Source organism: Prionailurus bengalensis, chromosome D3, assembly GCF_016509475.1.
Source record: "Prionailurus bengalensis isolate Pbe53 chromosome D3, Fcat_Pben_1.1_paternal_pri, whole genome shotgun sequence".
Lineage (NCBI taxonomy): Eukaryota > Metazoa > Chordata > Mammalia > Carnivora > Felidae > Prionailurus > Prionailurus bengalensis.
The window spans coordinates 13,173,991-13,191,596 of NC_057356.1; the positions used below are offsets into that span (position 1 = coordinate 13,173,991).

Below are 17,606 nucleotides of genomic sequence, written 5' to 3' on the forward strand. Positions count from 1 at the left end.
AAAAATCCCACCTCCACTTAATTTGTCCCAGTATCTAGTCTTACCAATCAATGTACCACTAAAGCCATCTTCATTGAAACTGTCTGGAAAAAAAAACCAAAAACACTGAAACACTAGACTTAGAACCTGGGAGGCAAATGTACACAAGCAAGGAAGAAATTCTCAGCACACATCTACAACATATGTATGCCAATATATCCAAAAGTAGAGTTCTTCCTAGGGTTTCTGTTCATCATCCATGAACCCCACCATAAGTACTAAGCTGCTGACTTGGGCAACAATTTAGAGCGAAAAGCAGAACACAGTAAATTACACAGAAAGAAGACACTGACCAAAGAAGCATCCTTTAAAATAAGATTTTCTAGAGTGGCTGACTAAACTCTAAAAGCAACTGCAAAGGAAAAGGACCAAAAAAATACTGGACAACAGCACCAGTATTTGATCCATTTCAAGGAGGCTTACTTTGAAGAGCACCTCTCATTTGGGCAGATGTGTGTGGGTTCTGGTATGGCTAGCTCAGAATCAGTTTTATAATTTTGAAGTACACAACTTAAGAAAATAACATCTGACCTACCTAAAAATGACCAGTAAATGAAAATTTAAAAATAAAGATGGCTGACTGCAACAAGCACATCAAGTAACATGCAAAATGTTTAGCTAAAACCTTATTTTAACTTATTCAGGCTCAAACTGAATATATTTAATCTTTGAATATAAAAAGCACTCGGGGCGCCTGGGTGGCTCAGTCGGTTGAGCATCCAACTTCGGCTCAGGTCAGGATCTCGCAGTTCCTGAGTTTGAGCCCTGCTTTGGGCTCTGTGCTGACAGCTCAGAGCCTGGAGCCTGTTTCAGATTCTGTGTCTCCCTCTCTCTGCCCCTTCCCCACTCACACTCTGTCTCTCAAAAATGAATAAACATTAAAAAAATTTAAAAATTTTTAAAAAGGCACTCAAGCTACAACTGAGATTGTCCCCACTTCCTTCACACATATTCATTTCTTGTATCTGCATCTTTTATTTGAGATGTTTTACTCTTTTCCAGCACTAACCCTACCCATCGCTGGGGTTCTCGATAACCATCTCCAGCCAGACTCCTTTCATCAATTAACAACTGTTCTTTTACCTTCCACCTTTCTTTCGGCCTCTCTACTATTGTTGCTTCCAAGTCCACAAACATATGAGGCTCTCACATTCTAAAACATTTCCTTCAACAGGGCACCTCAGTGGCTCAGTCCGTTAAGCATCGGACTTTAGCTCAGGTCACGATCTTGCTGTTCATGAGTTCGAGCCCCGCATCAGGCTCTGTGCTGACGGCTCAGAGCCTGGAGCCTGCCTCTGATCCTGTGTCTCCCTCTCTCTCTGCCCACCCCCCTCAAAAATAAACATTAAAAAAATTTTTTTAATCCACCTTTCAATCTCTTACCCTCCCCACTCCCACATCCCTGCTTATTTCACGATGAAGCTTCTTTGGCTGAAAAGTGTACCATCCATTCATTCCACAACCCACTAGAATCCAGATTCTATCCTCAACAGTCAAATGTAACAATTTCAATTGAGTACCAAGCCATCCCAACAGCAAACTTCCTCATCTTTCACTCCTTACCTCTTCCCTTCAAGGTCTACCACAATTGTCTCTGAAAATCACAACTATTCTCTTAATTTTTACTGCACAGAAAGCAAATTATAGTCTACTTTAAAGTACATATAATACATACATTCATGACTTACATGACTAGGCTTCATCAGAAGTAATCCTGGGCCAAAATCTAATTTGTTTTAAATTTAAACAGGGATGGGTTACACAGTTCAACAATTCTAGTTTGTCGATGTAAGAGAGCAATCCTAGAAAGGCTTTTAAACACGTTATTAAATGCAATACCGTTTAAGACACTTGTTTCTCCTCAATTCATTTCTCCTAAGTTTCTATACCGTCTTGGATTATCTCCCGCTTTTAGTTTCATATCCCATCTGCTCACTTCAGATTCACGTCTGTCCAGTTTCTGAAATATTTGTCACTTTAGTCATTACCATTTTGCGTAATATAGCACTGTTTTTTTTAAAGTTCAGAACTGATTTTAGAAAACTGATTATTTTAACATCACCATTTCTTAATTCAAATTGGCCTGCCCACACTTCAAATTTTCCACCTAACAAAAATTAGATTTCAGTAAGTTTTGTAATTTTTTAAAAGGAAACCAAGAACCAAGACCATGAATTAGAAGTACTCTCTACATGCCACTTCAGCACATATTCTCGAGGACAGACTCAGAGTTGTCGCCTGAACTTCCAAAGAACGTCCTTTCCGTTCCTCTCTAGCAATACTGTCAAGATCCAGTTTAAAACTCCCCTTCTAAGTTTTTCTGGTACAAGGTCAACGGTGTTCTTCCTCTGCACTCACCACACAGCATCTTAGAAATTAAACAGTACATGTAGGTCTTCTTCCCCACATATCAGAGCATTAGCCCTTTTGCAAGCCCAAGCCAGATTTCAATCATTACTGATGTATATACATCATCAAAAAATGAATTCTGTAAGTCCCAAATTTCTGAGACATAACATAGGAGAAATTAACATTTCTAAATTCTAGTTTATTGGCTAGCCCATCCAATCAACTCCCATTCTCTTTTTCATTTCATTAGGGCTCCGAAGTCCTCATTTACCAAACTCTAGTGGTGAGTGAAGGAGAAAAGGCAAGGAAAGAAGCTAAAGGACAAAGAAATACAAAATCTTTTCCTGATGACATCACAGGACCTGTGGAACTTTATTCTCAAAGTTTAAATGAAAGTATATCAAAGAGGAAGCAGCAACAGATCCCTACAGGAAGGGAAAATTCTTCCCATGGGTCAGGTGGGGCCATCTGCACCTCTCAACACCCTCCTCAAGCCTCTATCCGATAGCAATCCTCTCTCCAAGGCCTAGAAAAGGGTCTAGCTGCTGGGCGGTCCTCACTCCCCCTCTGCCTGGGGCCAAGAAGGGCTTTTTAGGGAGTGCCTGCTCTGACTGTCAGCACTGCACAATCAGAGGAAGCGTACTCCTGACATTCTAAATAGGAACAATAAATATAAGTTCATTCCCATAAAAATGCTGCCATAAATAACACAAGTAATCAAGTACACTACAACATAAATAAGCTAACAATCATTTGCAGCAACAGAAGATTAAGTTTTTACATGGGGGGAAAAACTCAGAAATTAACTTTTGCTAATATTTTAGAATGCTGAAGAACACCTCATATGTAAAATTTTACACCTCTGGACAAAAACTTTGGACACTTATTCATATTCAACTTACTAATACAAAAACTACAGTTGGGGGTAGGGGAATTCACTCCTTCAACAAGGTCTAAACAATATTTTTAGATGTTGCTGCATTATTAAATGGAAAATAGAAATTAGCCAGTAGTTGAAAATATATACTTTGTTCAAAACATAGTAAGGGTTGTGACATGTTTGTCAGACTAAAACATGATTTAGTCTTTAAGAAGAAAAAGATATTTATTGAGTACTATTTCTGACATTCCCTGAGACAAATCTCAAAATGTTAATAGAACTGCTATTTAAAGTTCAAAGAGCACTCTGGAGCTGCCAAGGAATTAATAGCTTAAACTACCAAGTAAGAGCCACAGTTCAATTTCTAGGCTTAGCCAGTCACAGCTTAGGGTTGGTACAGCAAAATCATTCAGCATATTAAAGACACACGACACAACTGTGAATCATATATACATGTGAAAACTTGGAACATTCAAAGACAAATTTCAAGTTTTTATTCTCAATAGTGGCTTATTTATGAGGAAAGACACAAGAACAATTTAATCTTCTGCTCCCCCAAAACAAGGACAAATACAACATAACTGCCATACTTAAAACAACTAATTTTGCCATTCCAATTTCCTAGTGAACTGCCTAGGGCTACTCTCTGACTTGTTATTTGTTATAAGTCTCTTCCTATTAAAGGACATTATCTACTCTTTCCTTAAAAGGTACCCAAAATGATTTTTCATACTTCTTGCCCACCATATTTCCATCAAGTTTATAGACTGAGACACTGAGGCACATAACCATCATGCGACCAACCTGATCAGACTAATTAGTCACCAATAAAAAATGTGAATACCACTCAACTTTCCCCGATACCATCCACTGTCCATTTTACTGGACTCATCAAAGGGAATCCTAAAATGAAGGTTGAGCAAAAGCCCTCCTTTAGAGCTTAAAGAACAAAAATGAAGAAATTCTGATCAAGCCCCAAACAAAATCTCTAACAGGTTCCAAAATTGACAGGTTGCCTACCACACTCCAGAAAACTAAATACTGACTTCCTATTCCTCCGAGGTATGAAAAGCGCACATCTCTCGATCAGATGTGGAATTCTCTTCAAAAACCATTAGAACTCATCTAAAATATTACCAAGCCACAGTACATACAGCCTAGATAACACATATTCAGAATACAGAGCTAAAAATCTAAGTTCAAAGAAAAAATAACATACTTAGGATCAGGACCTAAATGAGCAATGAGAACTCTCTTAGGAATAAAAGAGAGTAATGTCCATTAATTCATTCATTTAACGCATAAAGAGCGCCCAACTATAAAGAGAATGCCAGCATGACTTAGACAGGGTCACTGCCCTACAAAACCTCAGGTGCGTATCAGAGATGCATAGAAGAAGGTTCATATAAGGAGCAAGAGGAACTAGTTCGGCCAGTGAGAGTCAGGGAAAGCTTCACAGAGGAGGTGACATTTGACCTACTTAAAAGATGAGTAGGACTGTGCCAGGCGTGTATAGACTCACAAAAACAAACAAACAAACAAACAACTAGGAGCTGATTCCTGAGTTAGATATACACATGTTTTTCCTTACTTCTCTTTAGGACATTAAAATTCAATCATGAGAATTGCCAACACAAAATGTTTTTTCACACCAATTATACTCTTTTGAATACTTTACTTATTAGCTCTCAAATTAAACCCAGATGGATTTAATCATCTTTCCTATTTAATGAAATAATGTAGGACTCTATGAGGAAGCTCCATGTGTCTTACACAAAAATACTTCCTCAGAAACTTGTCAACTGGGGGAACTTGTCTTTAGGGGAAAAAACTGTAACAGTTTTCATGTAATTTAATACCTCTTAGATGATCAACCTTTTAAATTTCCACTCAATATTTAAAAATTCTATTCACAATTCTGTATTGTATACATATTGCGTATTTTACATATTTCCTCAAATCTAAATATCAAATGTCTTAAATATATCCAATTAATGCAATGACTCAGAACAAATTACAATTTAATTATTAAAGAGATCTAATGATAAATGAGAAAAGAATATTTACCTGCAAGTTTACCTAATTCTTTTTATCTTCCCCTTTCCATTTTTTAAGTCAAAGTTACAAATCAGAACTACACAAAATAAAGACATAAATGAAACTTTAATATAATCAACTCAGGAGGCTCCTTTAACAGTAATGGAATTTCACCGTACTGGAAAAGTACAAAATGTAGAAAGCTGTCAACCAGGGCTCTGTGCTATTTCACAGTAGCAAAAATATGGTTTTAGTAAGATTCTACCACAATTCACCTAGAATTAGAAAATAAACATTCAGAAATATACATAATAAACCAGAGTACAGAGATGACAATGACCTAACATTTTCCCTTGGACACAAGTGATCTCCTAATTCTCATCTAGAAAGAAAGGGGGGGGGGGGGGGGGGGAGGAGTCACCTTTCCTATTTTTTTCCAGACTAGAATCCAAATGTACTCTGAAAGACATTTTATTAGCTTAAAAAAGGAAAACAACTCTGTTCCAACAAACATAACTAAAGCATGCTAATATAAATGCAAGCAAAACAGGAGTTCCTCAAAGAACACTATGATAGCCAATTTATGGGGATAAAAATCTAATTTATACTAAATGAGTTTTACTAGTAAAGAACAAAACATTGTAGTAGAGTAAGGGAACTGTCTGAAACACCAACTGCAACATTTTAAGACTTTTTATATCAACTAAAGAAAGGATAGAAAACTATGTTGATGTACATAAGTGGCTTTATACTAAACAAAAATTGGGCACGCATACATATTACATTCATGTAAATGAGTCTGAATTTACAATTCCTCGTTTATGTTAATATTTACCAAGATTAATGGAAAATCATCTCCCCTATGTAATGAAGTGAATTCCCCCAACAGAACAAAGCTAACACCTTCAAATCTTTCAAATAAACAATGAAAGCACATACTATAAAAGGAAATTATCTGAACAGGATCAGAAAGAAGTTAAATGATTCAAGAGGGGAAAAGAGTCCTAAATTCCAAGAACACATTACAAATATTGATTCATTAATTCCAAAACTCTAAGCAAGTCCTATGAAACAAATGTGCGTGTGTGCCTGTGTGCATGAGTGTTTGTGAATTTTTTTAATTATACCCCACAGCACATTCTCAGGCTACCTAATTACCTCACTTTGCAATGCATTAAATGTTACTTCTCAAAATAGGAATGTTTATAAAATAACAAAATAGAAATTGTGGTGGTCACCACCACACAACAGTTTTTAAAACAGATGAGCACACATTTTAAACAAACAACACTGATATCAATGTTGCAGAAATGCTTTTTCTCAATTTTTAATAAGTAGCTGCAATGCACATTTCAGTAATAATACCCAACATTCAACCCTATTAATTTTTCGCAACTTTGTGTACTCTCTCTCACTGGCTAGCTTCTATGAAATAAACATACTACCCACTTCCGGGGGGGGGGGGGGGGGGGGGGGGCGGGGACCACATCAGTACCTTCTACTACTGAAGGAGGGACCATTATTATTCTCTTGTATCAAAAATAAGTCATTTCAGAAAAATAGTCTATCTCTGAATCAAACTTGGAGAGACAATTGTATTAACTGTTCATTAAAAAAAAATACAGATAAGCAATCTTTTTACTATTTACATTGAGTTTCAACTCAATTTAAAATAATCTGACAAACATAACTACAGAATGTACTTATCTTTTGCAAATGGTTTTCTTAATCTCTAGCATATAGTACAAACTGGTGACAGAGTATCTTCTTTATTAATCTCAAGAGTAGAGATCTCTGAAAGTGTTTGATGAATACAATTAACTCACAATTAACGAGGCCAAATTAGCCAGTGAACAAAAGAGATGAATCCATTTTTCCATACCTAATTAATATAATCCACTACTATAACTTAATGTTAGTTAAAGGAATGCCTTGAGATTTTTTTTTTTTTTTCAAATAAATACCTAATACAATTATGGAAAAAAATGACCAAAACACTCCAAAGAAAATGCTAAGCTATATAAGCACCTGGGATAAACTCAATAAACACTTACAGTCCTAAAGGCACCCTCAGGCCTTTATTCTCACAAAGAAGGAAAGAGTCCCAACCTAACTTCCTCTCACTGAGCACTTCAAGCAGTAACACAGCAACATTACTTTGTAGCATACAAGTCTTAGGTACATTTTCTCTTTAAAATTATGAACTCATCACACGTACAAATGGCTCTTTAAAACGGTCCAGTAAACTGCTACACTATGCCTTAAATTGCTGTCTATTATGTACTTAAAAATATTTACTAGCAATTGGAGGTTAATATGGCAACTATTACCGGGTGGCAATTATTGCTATTAAAAATATATAAATACTGTTAACACCATGTGCTACTAACAACAAAATGCTGAACAGAAAACATAAATTAGCAAATTATAAATATTTTCATTAAAGAAAATAAACCATCATGAAAAAAAGATGCTTTAAGTTTAAATACTAAAATTGGCAACTGCGATGAAAAAATACACTGTGTATATATATTTTGGCACTTGAGAAGATGAGAGAAATCATTCCCTTTTCCTCATTTTCTACTCCCAGTCCTCCCTATTTGGTTCTAGCAAGAGATCCCAAAGTTTCTATACTTAGAACTATCTTCCCTCTCTGCAAAAAAATAAATCTCTTAAGAAAAAAGAAAGCAGGTCAACAACGGATTACCTTAAAGCTTCAAATACAAAAGTAATGGTCCTTCACAGGAATTATGTACTGATATGTATATGTGTGTTTCAACTCAGGGAGGGAGAATTTGATATCATCACCTAATTACCCCCTAGTCAGGAAGATTCTAAGCAAATAAAACGTGAATGTGGAACATAAACCTAAGAGTTAAATAAATCACTGCAACTCATAGAGTATAAACTTAAATCTAGTTAAAGAACACAAAATCACTTTCCTCCATATGATCTCAATAGAGAAACAAAACTAAAGATATATTTGTATCTGGAAATTATGTCTTCCCTCAAAAGTGAGTTGACACAGCATAGGGTGCACCGTTACACTTTCCAAAAAGGCAGATTTAACACACTTAACTGAATTAAAACTGAGTGAATATGTAACAAGGGTCTCCCGAAATGTGATGGACAGCATGAGAAAACAGTTTTGAGTCACAAAGGTAACAGCAAGGCCTGCACTTAATGCAGCAGTTACAAATCTCACAATGTTAAGAATAAGAAACACACACAATGACCCATATCACATAAACACAATGGCATTTTTCACATGTTAGGAAATGGGGGTGGGTGACAGAAAATCTGGGAAATCTGATGCCATGCAGTAGAAAATCAGAAAGCAAAACAAGAACAAAAATCTAAAGGCAGTTGATTGCACAACTTTTGCTAAGCTATAATGAATACTTCAAGGTAATAGAAAGTGGGTGGATCATTAGTGTGGTACAGAACTTTAATCTCTAGTTTATATTTCAATCCACATTAACATGAGTATCTAAGTAAATTCTCTATAAACAATACTTTTCTCTGCTCAAAAAAAGTGCAAACCAAAAAGAAAAAAAAAGCATGCTATTACTAAGCACATAAGAGTTCTTGTAATACACGCTTTGTTTTAAACAAGAGATAATTTTATCTCCTTTGGACTTAACTATTCTATACAATGTACTTTAGATAATATATTTTTAATATACTAGGTTGCTACTGTATCTAATTTTCAAGGAAAACTCTTCATGTGGAATGAGCAAAAATTTACATTATCAGCAGTTTTTTAACTGATTCTATATTTAAAAAAACATAGCACCTTATGCACCCTCCACATAAAGGAGAAGGTAGACAATTCTATAGACTTAAAAAAAAAAAAAGGCCAACCCATGCATTTCTTCAGTTCTGCATTTCAAAGTTGCCACCTAATGAGTAATTTTGCATATGTGTGTATGTGTGTGTATTTTTTTTTCCCCAAAACTCAATTATTCCTGGTTTTAAAAGGTTCAGGAGAGAAATCGCCAAAGCACAAACCTTTAGTCAGTCATAAAACACAAAATCCTCTCCTATAAAATTGTTTGTTCCTCCAAAAGAATCTGAAGCATCTTATCTCTTTAACATTATCATCTGTACTTAAGCTTTTGGGGGGGGGGGGAGGGACATAAAAGGTATGATATATCCTAAAGGCTGGCTACACATATAATACAGTTTCATTGGTCTAAAATATCTGCTGTATATAAATTAGCCACATATACACAAGCCATTACCAGTCAGAATGATATATGGTAATTTCGGGGCTCTCTCGTCACTAATATTGGTCTACTTGGTTATTTTAATTACCTGTTAAAGTGTCAATGTGGTCTCCAGCCACCAAACAAAAACCATTTTAAATACCCCTTAATCAATATGTTTGCTAATCTATTAAAGTCTCTGAATCTGACTGATACTAAATGATATACTCGGGGAGAGAAAAGAGGCAAAATGAATTCCATTCCCATATGTCAAAAGATCAAGGGAAAATTATCACAGTACAAAGAGGAAGAATTGCAACTTATAATTGAATTTTAAGACTAAATATCTAAATAAAAATGTTGGAAGAAAAAAACTGACCTGATCTATACTATAATGAAAGCTATGTCATTAGATACCATGTCACTCTTTGTAGGTAAAAATCATGTGTTTTGATATTTTTTTATCTGCATAAGGAAATATTTAGCAAAATAACACTTCCATTTGAAAAGTTGGCAAGAATTTGTATTTCCCCACTAGTCTCAAAGAAAAAAAAAAAAAAAAGCATGTATGCTACCCATAATTAAATGTAACTAATTACAATTTGAACACTAAATTATTTATCCAGTGTAATTGTAAACAAGGATTAACAGGAAATAATGCTTCTATCTTCTGCAGAGGTTATAGAAAACAATTTCCAAAATGCATGCTCTCCAAATGCAGGCCCCCTAAAAAGGGTACATAACTTAAAATAAGTTGGTGTTTTTTTTTTTAAGGCTAAATTAAACAAACCGTTCAGCCAATTTTCCAATTATATTCTACGCTCGAAACATAATTGCCTTACATCTGTTTACAAATCTTTGCTCAATATTTAAACAAATTCGTAGTCTCCCGGGCACATAGCTATACATACAGTAACTCATGCACAAAGCACATATTTAAAGACCACGCACTGCAATTATTAGCCTAAACGCCAGGTTTAACAAGGTGAATGTTTTCAGAGCTAGGTAATACGACCCAATAAAAAGCAAAGATGGCATTTACCACCAAATGTCACCGCCACCGCCAGGAAAAGAGTTGCTGGAGCCCTATACATTTTTAATTTCGATGAATCTAGACGTCCTCGTCGGATGCCAGGCTTCCAAGAGAACAATTGACACCCTAACTGCTTCAAGATTAAGGCAGGCGATTTCAAATCCGAAGGAAAAGTTGTCAATTATCAGAGAGAGAGCGCGAGAGAGGCGAAGGCAGATAAAAGCGATGTTATCAAACCGCCCAGCTTGTTGCTTTTGTGTGTGTGTGTGGATTCGTTGTTAGGATAGAGAAAACAGTTTTTAAAAGACACAGGAGGAGAGAAAGAAGAAAAAGCCTTCTCCACCTTCCGTCGGCTCGGTGCAATGGCTTTACGGCTCTCCAGCGTAGTAAGCCCCGAGAGGCAGGCGGCTGTCGATGTTTACAATCGCGGGAGCTTCGGGTGCAAGAGTCCTTTACTGACACAATCGCATTCAATCAACTGTTTGCGGGCAAAATTGCAGGTGTCATTATGGAATTAAAAAAAAAAAAATTCAAAAGGCAGGCGGGCGGGCGGGCGGGCAGCCGATCCGACAAGAGGGGAAAAGGCTGCTTATCGCGGGCGCGGGCAGCACAAGGCAAAGCCTTCCACATTTAGGTAAAAAAAAAAAAAAAAAAAAGGGGGGGAAAGGGGAGGGGAAGGGGGGTGTGATTGCAACAGAGGGTGGGCGTTCGAAGTGCGACCCAGAATCCGCAGCTTTGAGACTTCCACATGCAAATTCCACGCCGAGCGCCGCGCTCACAAATGATTTTTAAAGAGCCAAATAAACACTGGATGGGATCCAAGGCGAGGGAGAGACGATCCAAAAGGGGGAGAATCGGCGAGAGGCGAACGGCGGGGAGAGACGAGGGAGGGGCGAAGTCCCGGCGGCGGGAGGAGAAAGTTGGTCGGCGGCGGAGGTCGGGGACCCCCCCCCCAGCTCAGCCCCCCTCCCCGCAGCCCGGCTACTCACCAGCGAGAAGAGGTTGGAGTGACAATCCTCCAGGCTCGCCCCGTTCGCCACCCAGTTCGCTGCCGCAGTCATGATCCTCCGCGAGCCCGGCCGCCAGAGCGGGGCATGTCGGAGCGAGGCGTCCGAGGCGAGGCCGGGCCGGGCGGCGGCGCCTCGCCGGGGAGCGCGGGGCGGCCGGGCCGCCGCCGCCGCCGGGGGAGGGCGCGAGGGCCGGCGGGCGGGCGGGAGGCGCCGCGGCGACGCCGCGCCGGGGGCGGCGGGCCCGGGCCGGCGGGGGGGTCCGCGGCGGCCGCGCGGCTCCTTCCTGTTCGGGCGGCGGCGGCGGCGGCTCCCGCGGCTCCGGCGGCGGCGGGGGGCGCTGTCCGCGCGGCCCGGCGCCCTCCCCGCCTCTCAGGGCCGCCGCTGCCTCCCTGGCCGGCGCTGCGGGCCGGCCGCCGCCTCCGCCTTCCCTGTTCCTCAGCCGCCGCCGCTGCCGCCGCCTTGTTTATCTCCAGCCACCGACTCCCCCTCGGCCCCCGCCGGCGCGTGAGGGGAGGCGAGCCCCGGAGCCGCCGCCGCCGCCGCCTCGGAGCCGCCGCCGCCGCGGAGCGCGAACTCGCGAAGGGGGGGGTGCGGACGAAGCCAGCGGGCGACCCCGGCAGCCGAGCGACGTCCCCTCCTTCCTCTTCCTCCCCCACCCCCCCCCTCCTCCCCAGTCAGCCTCGCTTCTCCTCCCTCCCCGGGCTCGCTCGCTCTGACAGCAATGGCGGCCGCCGACCGCGGCTCGGCCCGCCATTGGCTGGCGCCACGTCACGTGACGGGCGCCGGCCGCGCGGGGGGGGGCGGGAGGCGCGCGGGGGAGGGGCCCGGAGTGGCGGTGGCGGTGGCGGCGGCGGCGGCGGCGGCTCGCGGGCGGCGCTGCTGAGCTGAGCGCGGCTGGATCCTCCGGCCGGGAGAGGGAGGGAGAGCGAGAGGGAGAGAAAGAAGTGCGGGCGGCGAGGCTCCCCGGCGGGCGGCGGCCGGCCGGCCCGAGGCTGCCGAGGGCTGCCCCGCGTGGGCGCCATGCCCCACCCCCTCGGGGGGCACAGATCTCGACGGGACGCGACCTCGGGCCCCGGGAACGCCCGAGGCGGCCGCGGCGGAGGGCTCGGGGCCCCCTGGCGTGTGCCCCCCCCCCCCCGGCGGCGCCGGCCGCCTGGCGTGACTGGGGGCTCTGCTGTAGGCCCTGCTGCAAGTCCCAGTGCTCCCGGGGAGTGCCTCGGCGGGTCGCCCTCCGTCGTCCGCGTTGTGCAGATGAGAAAACTGGAGCACAAAGAGATTAAGTCGCTTGCCCGAGGTCGCCCAGCTGGGAAGAGGAGGCGGCGGAATTCGAACCCCGGCACCCAGGCACAGTGAGGCCGAGCTCTTGCACCGGGTTTCAATAAGCCTCGCCCAGGGATATCCACGACTGCCACTTAGCGCTTTCTGTGTACCAGAAGCTGTGCAACGGACACAGAAATGCCTTTTGAGCCCTTACTCCTAGGCACTGTGTGTATTCATTCATTGCGTAAATGTTTCCTGACCTCCTGCCATGTGCAGGAATGTAACTGCCCGGCACTGTACTACGGCTGTGTTGGGAGCAGACCCTCACTCGTTCATTCAATAACGAACATTTCCTGAGAGCATATGGTCCTGAGGAGTGCCAGTCTGAGCAGGAGGCCCTCTCCCAGCCCCCAAGGCGTTTGCTCCCTGCAAAGCTGGGGGGAGCAACTTCTTCGCTAAAAGCCCCCAAACATGGAAGAACCAAGCTGTTTCAGGTGGACTGGACTAAAGCAGAAGAAGAGTAGAAAACAGGGCAAAGATGACATGTAATAAAAGACAAGTCTCAGACGTGTGAATTGAGCTTTGGAACTACCACAAATAATGCTAAAGCGAAAGCTACGAGCAGCATGTTATAATGTGTATTATTACCATGGCCGACACTACCTTGTAACCCACTGACACTATGTTGTAACAAATGTGCATACATTATTTCATATAATCCTCAGAGCAACCACATAAAGAAGACACTGTTATTATCCTTATACTAAAATAAGCCGAGGCTCAGAAGTGCAGTGACATCTCCAAGATCTCCAGTTAGCGAGCCAATCAAACCCTAGTCTGTCTGGCTCCAGAGCCTAAGCCTGAATCCAGAAGGCTCTGTGAGCGGATGCGTGCCATTGGCTTTGGCACCCCTGGTTGCGTTACCTTGACCAACATAGTTTAACTCTCTGAACCTCATTTCCTAATCTGTCAAAAAGAGATCCTAATTGCTGACCCACTGACCTCAGGCCAATGTTGTGCATTTTCTATTAAGATAACTCTTGATGAAAGTGTTTAGGGGGAAAAAAAAAAGCCAAAGCACTTGATCAACATGCAGGGTGTTACTTGGGCCTGAACAGTCAAATGGTGAGATGGTCCATCACATCCAGGTGTATTTCCATCTCAGGAGGCCTTCATCCTACACACCTGGTCACCAAAGTCTCATTCTTCAGCAAGTATTGGTTTAACTCTTTAAAAAGTCTCCCAGAGCATCCTAATAGAAAAATGAGCAATGGACGCGCACAGTTTAGAGAATAGGAAAGACATATGGCTTTTAAATATGTAAAAAGATGCTCAGACTATGAGCATCGTTGCTATGGACTGAATGTTTGTATCCCCCTAAAATTCATATGTTGAAACCCTAATCCCCCATGGATGGTATTTGGAAGACAGAGCCTTTAACAGGTAATTAGGCCATGAGGGTGAAGCCCTCATGATGGGGTTAGTGCCCTTCTGAAAAGAGACGTGAGAGAGATTGCTCCCTCTCTCTTTCCGTATCTATCTTTGTCGTGTGAAGACGTAATGAGGAAGAGGTCTCTTACAAGGAACCAAATTGCCACACCTTGGTCTTGGACTTCTCAGCCTCCAGAGCTGTGAGAAATTTCTGTTGTTTAAGCCACCTAGTCTATGGCCATTTGTTATAGCAGCCCAAGCAGATTATAACACTCATCACAAGAAAAACAGAAATGAAAAACATAGTAGGTGTTCACAGTATTTTAAAAGCTTAGGCAAATGTGGAAGGAAGCAGAGCTCTCACACCTGTCACGGGGAATGTAAATCAGCACCGAGCTTTGGTATCAATTTGGAGAATATCAAAATGTGTAATGCACATACCCTTTGACCCGGAAACTCTAGGAGTTCATCCTACTGAGATACTTGTACGGATGTTTAACGGCCTGTAGTGCAAGAACACGAACTATAGTTCTGTTTGCAGGGCAAAAACTGGAAGCAATCTACATGTCCATCATTAGGGGAGTAGTTACCAAAAGAATGTAATCCCATTCAGCCGTTAAAAATAGTGACTACCACAATGTGTACTACTATAAAATAATCTCAAAAACAGGTTATTAATTGAGATACCCCTGGAAAGTTCCATGAGACAATAGTAACATCAGTTGTCTCTAGGGAAGAGAAGTCGGGGTGGTGAAAGGAATTCCTTTTCACTATACTGATTATATTTTCTCTCTCCTTTTTTTTTTTAACTGAATGTGTATATTACCAACTCAATGCAATAAGTTATAAACAACACCAATCACTCAAAAAAATTGAAAACAGAATCATCAAATGGCACCAAAAAAGTAAATTAAAAAGCAAATAAACAATACAAGACAACAGAGAGGAAAAAAAAAAAAACAACAAACAAACCTCATCTGAGATTTCCTTGGCCGTCAAAGCCAAGGCCCCAGAGTGGAAGAGAAAAGGCCTGAAGTGCTGTATGTGATTGCCCAGGCAACATGAGTACAGAATGAGAACCCAGGGGAGCCGGGTTCTAGTCTCAGATGCACCTCTGAGCAGCCCTGTTATCTCAGACCAACCACTCCACCTCTCTGGGCCTCAGTTTCCTCATGTGTGAAAAGGGCAACCCAGGTGATCCTTCAGGTCGTTTCTAGCAAGGAAGCTCTTTGACTCTCCCGCACAGTTGAGATGGCTGATAAAAGATCCCGTGGAGATCTTACTCAAGAGAGAAAGCAGTGAGAGTTGATGGTAAGCCTGAGATAAGATGAAAACAAAACAAAACCAAACAACACCTATCAACTGACAATGAGACAGCAGCAAGGCACCAGGCACGCTGACTTCTAAGCCCAGTTCCGTATGTGGGGAGCTCATCAGAAGCATCTGGGGCGCCTGGGTGGCTCAGTTGGTTAGGTGTCCGACTTCGGCTCAGGTCACAATCTCACGGTTGGTGAGTTCCAGCCCTGCGTCAGGCTCTGTGCTGACAGCTCAGAGCCTCGAGCCCGCTTCGGATTCTGTGTCTCCCTCTCTCTCTCTGCCCCTCCCCTGCTCATGCTGTGTCTCTCTCTGTCTCAAAAATAAATAAAACATTTAAAACAATGAAAAAAAAAAAAGAAGCAGCATGCTCATGACTTAGTTTCCCCGTTTGTGACAATGCCTGCAGCCTGAAGCAGGCAGGAAACAGATGTTCCACTCTGCACAAGTCTCAGGTCTTATTCTGACAATGACACGTTAGTTCTCTTTCAGGGTTACCAAACATAATGGCGGAGAGAAAATGGAAGCAAAAATATGACCAGAGGAGGAACCATCTATTAGAAAGGCCACAGGAAGCTGCCCCAGCTACAGGGTGGGAGCATTCAGTAGGAGTTAAGAATGTCACTTCAGAGCAAAACACACCTGGGTTCCAATCCCTGCTCTGTTGTGCACTAGCTGTGCAGCCTTGAGCAGGTCATTTAACCCCCGTGACCCCCATTTCTTCTTGTGCATTGACCTCCCAGGGTGATCACACAGAGAAAGTTCTTAGCACGGTGCATGGCCCCATAGGCAATGATCAATAAATTATAACAATTACAGTCACTCGTCTGTCCTTGTACAAAGGAAAACAGCACCTAAGCTTTATTGGATTTATTTTATTGTAAATGACAAAAGTATCAGAATGCTAGCTAGAGCAGGTCAAACGATAGTTTACTGAGAAAAAGAGAATACTTTTCTCTCTACCCTACTGAGATGACCAAAGTTACCGCATTGTTGTGAATTCTTATTGTCCTCCCTCCATGCTCAGACCAAATAACACAATTTAAACACATATTTCTGAGGGTTGGTTTGTTTTTTGTTTTTTGCTTTTCTACTTTTTATGAAAATGGGATTGTCACATATATTATTTTGCAATCTGCTTTTTTCACTTAACAATTTATCGCAAATGTACCTGTAGGCCTATATATCTAGATCTAACTCATTCTTTTATTAGTTGTGTAATGTTTCATAGAACACCTGTGCCATAATTTATCCAATTATTCCCCAATTCCTGAACATTCAGGTGGTTTCCAGCTATTTCCTCCTCTAAATAAGGGCAGAGCAAATATCTTTATCCATATATCCTTAGGCACTGACACTTTTATTTCTGTGGAATAAAGTCCCCAAAATAGGATTGCTTTTTTATTGTTAATAAATGCGTATTTTTATTGTTAATAAATACAGCCGGAAGACTTTCCCCAAAGTTTGTGGCAATTCACTCTCCCTCAAGCAATACGGGAAAAGTGTCCACTTCTTCACCATCTTGCCACCATGTGTACTCTGCCCACCTTTTTCAACTTTTGCCAACCCGATGGTGAAAACATTGGTGCCATTGTTGTTTGACTTTGCTTTCCCCGAACTCTAAGAAGGTAGCTCTTCTCCTTCTGTCTCGGCCGCCCTCATTTCCTGTTGAGCGTTTGCGACCAAGTCAGCAGCCTCAAGCGAAAAAGAACTAAATCAAGTCCCACCCAGGGAGACCAGTAAGGGGCTTGGCACAACGACAGATACCAGTCTTTGGTCGCTGTCACCTGGTGTGGACAAGGCAATTCATTGCATAATCCCATAAAGATTTTTCTGGACACTTCCATGTGGCGGGCCTATCCTTTCCATCCCTTTGCTTTGATAATTCAATTTTTAAGTTGACGTTTTCAGTTCCCTCTGAGAGAATGGTCTTATACCAATCAAGCTGAGCTGCCTTGGGCAATAACAGCTTTGCTCATAACCACCAAGGATTTCCTAATTGTTCCAACCTCTCCCTTAAGACAGTGCAGAGGACGAAGCAGAGA

General features: G+C 41.9%; 1 protein-coding gene across 2 annotated transcripts in view; it reads right to left on the reverse strand.

The window, feature by feature from the left end:
* MED13L (mediator complex subunit 13L) overlaps nt 1-11,707 on the reverse strand; it is a 306,114-nt gene extending 294,407 nt beyond the window's left edge. For both annotated transcript variants that reach the window (XM_043557691.1, XM_043557690.1), the window contains exon 1: nt 11,536-11,707. In XM_043557691.1, the coding sequence (XP_043413626.1) occupies nt 11,536-11,607 (72 nt within the window). In that variant the 5' untranslated portion in view covers nt 11,608-11,707. The remainder of the gene's footprint in view (nt 1-11,535) is intronic.
* Nucleotides 11,708-17,606: the final 5,899 nt, after the last annotated feature.